The sequence below is a fragment of the Macaca mulatta genome, chromosome X (genome assembly GCF_049350105.2).
Source record: "Macaca mulatta isolate MMU2019108-1 chromosome X, T2T-MMU8v2.0, whole genome shotgun sequence".
NCBI lineage: Eukaryota > Metazoa > Chordata > Mammalia > Primates > Cercopithecidae > Macaca > Macaca mulatta.
In genome coordinates this window covers 36,410,736-36,422,835 of record NC_133426.1, presented here as the reverse complement: position 1 = coordinate 36,422,835, position 12,100 = coordinate 36,410,736, and the positions used below count along the sequence as shown (strand labels likewise).

The following is a 12,100-nucleotide window of genomic DNA, read 5'->3' as shown; positions in this document are numbered from 1 at the left end:
GTGTTGACAACTTTTTTGTTATATACCATCCTTAAAATTCTGTTCTTGGATAAAATAAAAGTAAACCAAGACTCAGCAGTTGAGATAAGTTGATTTTTGCACAGCAAGATTGTTATTCTTTATCTGTGACCATTTAGGAAAACCTTTTCTCGCTAGTTTATTTAGTGTGTTTAGTTGCATCAAACATCCTTGACTATTGTCTTTGTAGAACTCACCTGTATTACTAATGTTGCTTTATATTTCCTACAGTACATTTTAGGTTTAAATCCTACAGTGATGAGAGTTCCGTTTGTGTTACAAGGAAGAAGTTCTCCAGCCTGAGGTCTTACAAAAAACTCCAGATCACTGCCAGGTAGGAAGTGTGCAGTGAATGGTTCAGGATTTCTGGAACAAAAGTACAAAATTCAACTTACTAAATGTGATCATTACCTCATTCTCTTTGTGAGAGCTTGATGAGAAGAATTTGAATCCTGCTGCCATAGGCCTGGTTAAACATTAATGCTGAATGCTTACCTAATAAGAGCGAGGAGGCATTTTTAAAAAAATTACTGAAGTCATTCTTCCCAGGGTGACATAATGAAATTCTAAAGATTTTTAAAATCTCATCTTATTTTTATAATGTACAAAGTGGTTGGGTGCGGTGGCTCAAGCCTATAATCCCAGCACTTTACGAGGCCAAGGCAGGTGGATCACCTGAGATCAGGAGTTGGAGACCAGCCTGGCCAACATGGCGAAACCCCATCTCTACTAAAAATACAAAAATTAGCCAGGCATGGTGATGCATGCCTGTAATCCCAGCTACTCGGGAGGCTGAGGCAGGAGAATCGCTTGAACCTGGGAGGTGGACGTTGCAGTGAGCCGAGATCACGCCATTGCACTCCAGACTGGACTACAGAGTAAGACACAGCGCGGTGGCTCATGTCTGTAATTCCAGCACTTTGGGAGGCTAAGGTGGGTGGTTCACCAGAGGTCAGGAGTTCCAGACCAGCCTGGCCAACAGGGTGAAACCCCATCTCTACTAAAAGTACAAAAATTAGCTGGGCATGGTGGCTTGTGCCTGTAATCCCAGTTACTCGGGAGACTGAGACAGGAGAATCGCTTGAACCCAGGAGGCAGAAGTTGCAGTGAGCCGAGATAGCACCATTACACTCCAGCTGGGGCAACAAGAGCGAAACTCCGTCTCAAAATAATAATAATAATGCACAAATTAAAAAATGTTGAATCTATAAAAATTGGAACTATTCAATGTCCTTAATGGAAATGCAGGCATTTGTAAATTAATCCATATATAAAATGACTGACCACCAAAGCAGTCATAATACCTTTTGTTTCTGTTTCTATTCCATGGTGATATTTACTCATCCTCCCTTTAGCTTTTCACTTGCTGAGTGAAATGAAAGCACTTTATAATTTCATTAAATATTATTGGGCCTGAAAATGAGTTGCTATGATCTGAAGTGAATTGAGTGACATTTAAGATTCAAGTGACTATCTTTATGTCAAGGTTGACTATACTTGAGATAAGGACTGCAAAATAAGTTGAAGAATTTCTTGGTAGAATACAGAAGAAGAGGAGAACACTGCATGGAAGTTTTGAGAAATTTAAAACTCAAATTGACAGGAGTGATACTCATAAAAGGCCAAGTTCAGCCTCCAAAAGCAGATTCAACAGTGAAACATAGGAGAGGATGCAGAAAGGATTCAGCCTGGAACTCACTGATCTATTCAGCAAATATGTATTGAGTATCATAACAGAAGGTTTGAGAACATGGACTATGGATCGGAATCATAGCTTTATTTAGATGGATGACTTCAGACAATTTACTTAACTTTTCCCTACTTCAGTGCTGACATCTGTTAAATTGTTAATAGTCACTGCAAAGCCATTAGATTAGTGCCTGATACACAAAAAGTGCATTATAAGGACTCGCCAATAATACTTTAGTCATCATTATTACTGTTGTTCTTATTTTAAAATATTTTATTACCAGTGCTAGGCTATGATACAATAAATGAGAATGAATAAGACAGGGCACCTAAGGGAATTACATCAAAAAATGGCAGAATGGGAACTCCCAGACCTTCCTTCCACAAATGAAGACACAAATTTAACAACAGTCCCTTTTGTGAGAAATCCAGAAGCCAGTTAAGAGGCTTTTGTAGCACAGTAGAGCATAAAACAAACTATATTGAAGCCAGTAGGAAAATTATTGGCACCCTCTTGCCATTATCCCCCCTGCTGTCACAGTGTCACAGAATTGGGAAGAAATGCTCAGCTTCTGGCTTCTCTGCAGGGAAGGAAAAAGAAGGCTGAACCAGACATCCAATGTTCTGACTTTACAGGAGAGTGAGGCTGCTCAAGGGACTGGTTTCTGATTTGGCTATCTCAGAATGCTGATGGAGCTTAGCATGCTCTAGATTTCTGAGGACTACTAAGAACAAAAAAAGGCTGAGTGGTGTGCTGCTGCTTCAGAGGACTAATGGTATAGCAGACAGACACCAGAAGAAACAAGAGACTATAACTTCCTGAAAAAAGAAATAAACCAACACATCTCTCTAAATAGAAATATACATGAACAAGTCCAGAAAAGACACATCCACATAAAAGGTTTGCAAGGCCTCCAGAATCTCTAGCCAGGCTGATTGGTGAAAATCTTTCCCAGCAGAAAGCCAGTCTGTGAAGACTGAGAGAGAAGGCTGTTTTTTTCTTCTAGTGCACTAATAACACAGAGCTATAAGGAACATGAACAAACAGCAGAAAATGGTCCAATCAAAACAATAAAATAAATTTTTAGAAACTGATCATTAAAAAACAGAGATATGAAACTGCCTGTCAAATCATTAAAATAACTGTCTTAACGATGTCCAACAAGTTCAGAAATACAATGCATGAACAAAATTAAAATTTCAACAAAGAAATAGAAAATGTGAAAAGAACAAAATGGAAATTTTTAAGCTAAGGAATTCAGTAAGTGAACTGAAAAATTTACTAGAGGAATTGAACAGCACATATGTTGAAACAGAAGAAAGAATCAGTGAACTCAAAGACAGGTCATTTGAAATTATCCAGTGAGAGGATCATTTAAAAAGAATGGAAAAGAGGGAAGAAAGCCTACAGGACTTCTAGGGCACCTTCAAGCTGCAAAACAAGTATTATGAAAGTCACAGAAGGAGAAGAGAGAGAGAAAAAGAGTAAGAAAACTTATTTAAAGGAATAATGGCATAACTTCCAAAATCTAAGAAAGGAAATAAGCATCCACATTAAAGAAACACAATGAATCCCAAATACGATGACCTGAAAAAAGTCCAGACCAAATATATTATCATCAAATTGTTAAAATTCATAGACAGAAGTGACATCAGCAAGATGCCTGAATAGGAGATATGAGCCTTTGTTCCCTTATAAAAAACAAGAATTAGACCGCTATCCACAAATAAAAAAAGCCCTAATAAGGCTCCAGATTCCAACTAAGAACCTACAGCATCACAGTGGAGCAATGAATAGAGAGTAACTACATAGAAAAGATTGCTAGGGAGATTGGCATACCTGAAACATCTGAAGACAGCTAGGGACAAAGAAAAAGGGTGAAGGGTATTAGCATCAGACACATGGTGGATACTACTATGGTCCCCAGTGACCTGCTCACTCTGGATATGTTTGCACCCCTGACCCTGGAGCATTTGCTGCTGAGGATTTCAGCAGCCCCTGTGAGAGACATAGACTCTTGTGGCTTTACAGTGGAGGTCTCCTTAGTGCTGATCAGGACAATTCCAGCAACCTGCTGTGGAGAGGACATTGGCTTTTTTGTCACTGAGGTAACCAGTGGCCATTGCCACCAAGAATCTCCTTGAGAGGGAGGTGCCATTGCACCCAAACCCCCAAGAAGGAGCCACTGTTATGCTGTCCCAGAACAGAGGCCACCATCACCCTAACCCTGTGCTCACCCTGAACCTTAGAGCTGTTGTTGATCTATGCATGCCTACACTCCAGAACTCAACTCTGTAGTCACTCTGGATGTGTCTACACCACTGACACTGGAACTATTGCTGCAGCAGGTGGTGTCTGTACCCTGAATCCTAGAACTGTGGTTGCTTCGCACATATCTGTGCCCCAGATCCTGGATCCATATTCCCTCCATGAGCACCTGCACTTAGAAGATCAGAGCCACTGCTGCAATAGAAACACCCATGCCCGAGATCTCAGAGTTGCTGTGGCTCCCCAGCTGCTGCACAAACATCTGTGACTTGCATATTATTACCAATGCTAATGTGTGTACACCTGTGCCTCAGTGCTAATGCCACTGCCATCCCAGACTCAAAGTCATGGTCCCTCCATGCATGCCCATGCTTCAGATCCCTCTCTTAAGCCACTCCACAGGGACCATGCACTAAACACTGGTGCCGCTACTGCCACAAGTATACTCATGAGCCAGACTCAACATCAAGAGGGATACACTCAGCCACAGATTTCTCCATGGGATAAAGAGATCAGGAGAACTCTAGAAGATTTTGCTACCAAGGACCTAAACAGGTCACTGACACTATAAACACTCTTTCTTGGCCACTAAGGACCCTTGAAATCTTTCACAATGGTGATCTCTGCTGACAGACTTCATGGAGACTATGCTGTTATACCACTACCAGGGTTGGAACTACCACATCCCACCCAGCTGGTGCACTCACCTTCACCTATGTGGGTGTGAGTCCTAACGTCTCCAGTTTCTGGAGACTGGCTTCTCTCCTAATAAAACCAGTCCTAACGTCTGAAAGAGGTGACTGCTCCATCAAATGCACAAGCATCAGTACAAGGCAACAAGAAACATTAGCAATCAAAGAAACATAACATCGCCAATAAAACACAATTATGTTCCATTAACTAGCCCAAAAGAAATGGGAGATCTATAATTTGCCTGAAAAATAATTCAAAATAATTGTTTTCAGGCAATTCAGCAAACTACAAAAGAACAGATAGACAACAACACCAGAAAAACAATACATGAGCAAAATAAGAAGTTCAATAAAGAAATAGAAATCATTAGAAAAGAACCAAACATAGAAATTCTGGAGCTGAAAAATAGAATGAAGAAAAGAAAATTGCAATAGAGAGAGTAAACAGCAGACTTGATCAAGCCAAAGAAAGAATCTGGGAACTTGGAGACAGGTCATTCCAAAGTATCCAGTCAGGGGAAAACAAATAATGAAAATGAAAATGAATGAAGAAAATCTATGGGATTTATAAGACATAATCAAGAGAGCTAACGTTTGGAAAAGTGATGCCAGTAAAATGGTGGAGTAGTAGATCCCAGTCTTCCTTCCTCTCACAAAGAGCAACAATTTGGCAGTTATGCAAAATAACACTTAATGAACTCAGGAGCCCAACATCCCTGAGAACAACCATATAAAGAAGGTAGAAATTACAATTTAATTTGCTGCATCACCCCATCATCTAGGCAGGTATTGCTGAGCAAGCACAGAGAAGAAACTCCCAGGCATGTGAGCCCCCTTATCAGGAAAAACTAGAGTGGGGTGAATACCTATCTTCCTCAACGTTTTGGCACATTTCCCAGGGAAAGCAGTTTCAGTTTAGCCCTGCCCAGATCACTATGGAAACTACCATAGCTGAGATGTCTGAAGACAGCTGGGAATGAATAACAAGCAGAAGCTATAAGTAGCAGTCATGTGGCAGGAGTCACTGGTCTCCAGTGTTCTGCTCTGCACAGGACTCCATCAGAATTCTCCACAGAGGTCCAAAAAAGCCTTCTTAACTGCTATGCACACCCCTACAAGTTTCATGGCCAAGAATCCTACAGTATTTGTCGTCAAGGACTCTGTGACTTATTCCACAGAGGACCCTGGCAGCTTTCACTGCTAAGAAGGCAAAGAGCCAGCACAGTCTTCACAGACCTCCTTGCAGCTTCCATCATTGAAGGCACTGCAGATTTTTGCCTTCACAGTCTCCAGGTATCTAAGCAACCACTCATCTCCCTCCCTCCAACCCAGAGCCCAGCTACTGCTACTATGGATGCTCCAGCTCAGGGACCTAGCACAACCACCACACTTGTGCTTAGAAATAGCCCTGGCTTCCACCATGGCATGTTAACTGCTAACTTCCACATCTAGGCTGGTGCACACTGCCATCCCAGGTCTCTGCAGTTCCATGTGCACAAGCAGCCAGCCCTGCCCCCTGGGACCTGCCCTCATCAGTGTGCTTGAACCAACAGCTGGTTCCTGTAGCTACAAGTGTGTGCATACCTTCACCTTTAGCATGTGGCTGCCCAAGCACATTCACCCTTCTAGGCTCCTATCACCATACCATAGCTGGCCTGTGCAATTGTTCAAGTGCAGGTGCCAGCCCCCACTACATCTGCACCTGAGTTTGGCCCTGACCTCTGTTTCTGGCTCCAGCCCTTGACACCACGAACAAGCCCACAGCTGGCCTCTGACTCCACAGAAGTGTCTATAGTTGGTCCCTGAAGTTGAGTGTGTGTACATGGCTGGCTCTAGCCTCATTGCTGCCTGCCCTGACCTCTTGCTTCTTGACCCAGAGTCAACACTAAGGATCTTGAGGGTCTTCACAGCCACCATGGGCATCCCATATCTCTTGCAACCAAGAATCATACAGTTGCTGATGTTACAGACTCTAGCTGCCTGAGCCAAAGCAATATTAATATCTCACAGCCTGAAGCTACTGCATGCCACCACACTCAGAACACTACAGAACTAGACCCAGTGCCACAACACACCCCGATGTGCCCTGTTTCCCTAAAGGTGAAAGTTTTTATTTACTGAAGCCAATTCATAAAGTCTGGAGAAGATAACTTCTTTAAATGAGCAAACTTCTTAGCAAGGCTAGAAAGATCACGAAGAATCAGGGAAATATTACACCATCAAAGAAACGAAATACTGCACTTTCAACAATGGATAGATCATTCAGATTAAACGTCAATAAACAAACATTGGATTTGAACTACACTTTAGATAAATGTACATAACAGCTATATGCAGAACATTCTATCCAACAGCAGCAGAATATACTATTCTTAAGGGCAACATAATATTTTTCAGGGTGGATCATATGTTAAGCAACAAAACAAGTCAACAAATTTTAGAACATTGAAATTATATCAAGTATCCTTACTGAGCACAGCAGTATGAAACTGAGAATCAATAACAGGAGAAATTTAGGAAAATTCACAAATACGTGGAAATTAACATGGACCTGAACAACCAATAGGTCAAATAGGAATCAAAAGGAATATTAGAAAATATCTTGTCCCCATAACTGCATGCGCTCTCCCCTCCTGTCCTCTTTCCACCATCTTTCCACACTGCCACAATGGTGTGCATGAATGTCCTGGCTGATGCTCTCAAAAGTATCAACATGCCGAAAAGAGAGGCAAACACCAAGTTCTTATTAGGCCGGGCTCCAAAGTCATCATCTGGCTTCTCAGTGTGATGATGAAGTATGGTTACATTGGCAAATTTGAAATCACTGATGATAACAGAGCTGGGAAAATTGTTGTGAACCTCACAGGCAGGCTAAACAAGTGTGGAGTGATCAGCCCAGATTTGATGTGCAACTCAAAGGTCTAGAAAAACGGCAGAATAATCTGATTCCATTCTGCCAGTTTGGTTTCATTATACTGACAACCTCAGCTGGGCATCATGGACCATGAAGAAGCAAGACGAAAACACACAGGAGTGAAAATCCTGAGATTCTTTTTCTAGAGATGTAATACATATTTACAAATAAAATGTCTCATGGGAAAGAATGAAAATGTATTGAGACAAATGGAATGAAAACACAACAAAACAAAACTTAATGGGATGCAGGAAAAGCAGTATTAAGAGGAAATCTTATAATGATAAATATCTACATTAAAAAAAGGAAGATCTCAAAATAAGCCACTTAAATTATACTCATATGAACTAGAAAAAGGACAAACTAAACCCAAAGTTAGCAGAAGGGAGAAAATAATAAAAAATAAGAGCAGAAATAAATAAAATAGAAAAGTCATAGAAATTTCACAAAACAAAGAGTGTTTTAAAAATACATTTTAAATTGACAAACCATGAGTGAGATTAAGATAAAAAGAGAGAATACTCCAATAAATCAAATAAGAAATAAAGGGGGAGACATTTCAATTGATTTCTCAGAAATACAAAGGAATATAATGATTATTATGAACAATTATCTGTAAGCAAATTGGAAAACTGAGAAGGAAATGTACATATTTCTAGAAACATACAACCTACCAAGATTGAACTAATAAGAAATAGAATACTTGAAGGGACCAATTTTAAAAAAGATTGCAGCAGTAATTAAAAGCTTCCCAACAAAGAAAAGTCCAGTACCAGATGGCTTCATGGCTAAATTCTACTAAACATTCAAAGAAGATTTAATACCAGTCCTTACTAAACTCTTCCAAAAGATAAAATCTCATTTTATCAGACCAGGATCACCCTGATACCAAAGCCATACAAAGACAACAAGAGAAAAAAAAAACTACAGACCAATATATCTGATGAACATGGAAGCAAAAATCATCAATACAGTACTAGTAAACCATTTCTGTCAATACATGAAAAGGCTCTTCACCATAATCAAGTGGGACTTATGCTTGAGATGCATGTTTTGTTTAGCATATGCAAATCAATCAATGTGATATACCACATTAAAAGAATGCAAGCTAAAGCTACATGATCATCCCAATGGATGCTGAATAAGCATTTGGCAAAGTTCAACACCATTTCATGATAAACTCTCAACAAATTAAGTTTAGGAGGAAATTTCCTCTCCATGATAAAGGCCATTTATGAAAAACCTACTGCTAATATCATAATCAATGGAGAAAAACGGAAAGCTTTTCCTCTAAGGTCTGGTACAAGAAAATGCCCCCTCTTTGCATATCTATGTAACATACTAGAAATATCAGCAAGAGCAATGAAGCAAGTAAAAGAACTAAAAAGTACCCAAATCAGAAAGGAAGAAATACTATCATCTATCCCTATTTGCAGAGGGTGTGTTCCTATATGTAGAAAACTGTAGAGATTACACACGCACACACACACGCAAAAACCTGTTAAAACTAATACATAATCTCAGTAACACTGACATTGATGGATGAAAAATCAACATACAAAACCCAGTAGCATTTATATATGCTAATAACAAACTCTTCCAAGAAGAAATCAAGAAAGTAATCCAATTTATATAGCATTACAAAGAATAAAATTCTTAGAAATAAATTTAGCCAAGGAAATAAAAGATCTACATACTGAAAACTGTAAAATTTGATTTAAAATATTGACAAAAACACAAATGGGAAAATACCTTGTTTTCATGAGATTGAATAATTAACATTGCTAAAATGACCATACTAGCCAATGTGATCTATCAATTTAATGCTATCTATAAAAATTCTAGTGTTATATTTTAAATAAATAGTAACCTTTAAACACTTCAATTATCTAGAGCAATTTTGAGCAAAAAGAAAAGCTGGTAGCATGCCACTACCTGATATCAAAATATATTACAAACCTACAATAATTAAAATAGTATGTTACTGTCATAAAAACAGACATATAGGCCAGCAGAACAGAATAGAGAGCCAAGAAATAAACCTAAGCATATGCTGTCAAGTAATTTTTGACAAGGGCATCAAGAACACACAATTTTAAAAGGTTAGTGTCTTCAATAAGTGATGTTGGGAAACCTCAATATCTATACTGAAATAAATAAAATTAGACATTTATCATCTATATTTTGGTCAATGATGAACGGTACATACAATGGTTGTTCCACATGATTTTAATACCGTATGTTTACTGTAACTTTTCTGTGTTTAGGTATACAAATATTTATCATTGTGTTGCAGGTGCCTTCATTATTCAGCATACTAATATCCTGTGCAGGTTTGTAGCCTAGAAGCAATAGGCAATGCCATACAGCCTAGGTGTGCAGTAGGCTATACCATCTAGGTTTGTGTAAATGCACTCTATGATGTGTGCAAAATGATGGAATCACCTAAGGATGCATTTCTCAGAACATATCTTTGTTGTTAAGTGATGCATGACTGTACATACAAAAGAAGGAATCATAGTAAATGAATATATGCATATATGCACAAAATAGAATTGCTATACTATGTCAGAATATCACACAACACTCACAGAAATTTATCAGCAAAAAATGTTGCCCTAAATTAGTTTCCCAAATATTTACCAAGATGTTCTAAATCCACAAAATTTTTAATGAGTATAAAGTCACATCAAGTTTTCTTTATATGCCATCATTTTTTAAAAGACAGTAGCTTTATTGTTATTGTTAGAAATAAATGGAGACTCAGCTGTGGTATAAAAGTGTTAATGAATTAGAGAGGGTTTGAACAATGTGCGCAGCATGATTCACTAAAGACTTCTTAAATTATATGTATTTAGGTGTGTCTTTATATATATACACACATATACACGCCTATATACATGCCTATATACACACACACCCAGCCATACAATTAGTTTTCTTAATGAAAATGCTTATCTACAGAAGATTTTCACTTTATAACAAGATAATTTCTATGTAGCAAGATCCCAAGTGACTATTTAAAAATATGATTAGCTTATATTACTAGAAATCCATTTGTTTCTAATTCCTATACTCTACCAGAACTGAGTTGGACTTAGCGATAGCGGCCAAGAGATGGTGGATTTCTCATTTCCTAAGATGTACATTATAGTTTTTTTTGTATTTCATAATGCTCATTTATATAAAAATAATTTTTAAATGTTATCACAAAGGGCAGACATTAGTAAAAACTAGGATATTCAGAAAAATAAGGAATTCATATTTCTCAAAAGTTTTACTTATTGCTAATCACTTAAATGCACATAAAATATTTTAAGGATAACCTATTTTGATATTTTGAACTCTGTTATGTTTTTATACTGATTCTTCAGAACACTTTGTATTATTATGTTTAAAATTACCCCTTGATACACTAACGCTTTACATATTTAATTTAGGAAACAGAGTAGCTACCACCATAGGGTTTGTCATGCATCTTTGTCCTTCTTTCCTCTCCCTGTATGTCCAGCACACAAGAAAAATGTATAGTCACTAGGACAGGGGGTCATTCCTTTTCAGAACTTATTTCACTCTTGATTCCCTAAAGAAAAAGGAAATATTACTGGGTTCATGAGGAACCAGTCAAATCCTGAAAATAATTAGGTCTGCCTGTTTTCCTATCCTATTTTTTCTATATATGCCCCTTCAGTTCCCTAGATCTTCAATATAACTTGAAATTTCTAATACCTACCTAGGTGTAGCCTCCCGAGGGCTGGTAAATAAGCTAGAAATATTCAGTAGCTTATTTACATCACTGAATCCTCTAAAAAAAAGTTTAAAACAGACTTAATGTAAGGAAGCACGTAGTTTCCATTTGCTGTAGAAAATAAACCCATGCAAAGACTTGGAACCAACCCAAATGTCCATCAATAATAGACTGGATAAAGAAAATGTGGCACATATACACCATGGAATACTACACAGCCATAAAAAAGGATGAGTTCATGTCCTTTGCAGGAACGTGGATGAAGCTGGAAACCATCATTCTTAGCAAAATATCACAAGGACAGAAAACAAAACACCTCATGTTCTCACTCATAAGTTGGAGGTGAACAATGAGAACACATGGATACAGGGAGGGGAACATCACACACTGGGGCCTGTTGGGGGGTGGGGAACTGGGGGAGGGATAGCATTAGGAGAAATACCTAATGTAAATGACGAGTTGATGGGTGCAGCAAACCAACATGGCACATGTATATGTATGTAACAAATCTGCATGCTGTGCACATGTACCCTAGAACTTAAAGTATAATTAAAAAAAAGAAAATAAACCCATGCAGAGAAAGTAAATTCACCTTCTTCTGTAGCTTGGTTATGTTACCCATCATGATCTGATCTTTGCTACCCAAAGACTTGCAGCTGGTTGACAATACCCAGGAGGAATCTGGAGAAAATTTTTTGCCTTAGAAGAAGCTGAAAACACTCAAGTTAGCACACTCCACTGTGGCAAGCCTACACATTCTTTAACAATTT

The 12,100-nt window shown here is 38.4% G+C and overlaps 1 protein-coding gene across 1 annotated transcript in view; it reads right to left on the bottom strand.

The window, feature by feature from the left end:
• CFAP47 (cilia and flagella associated protein 47) overlaps positions 1 to 12,100 on the bottom strand; it is a 427,534-nt gene that overhangs the window by 11,427 nt on the left and 404,007 nt on the right. Inside the window, exon 63 of the mRNA XM_015127166.3 lies at positions 216 to 384. Coding sequence (XP_014982652.3) covers positions 216 to 384 — 169 coding nt within the window. The remainder of the gene's footprint in view (positions 1 to 215; positions 385 to 12,100) is intronic.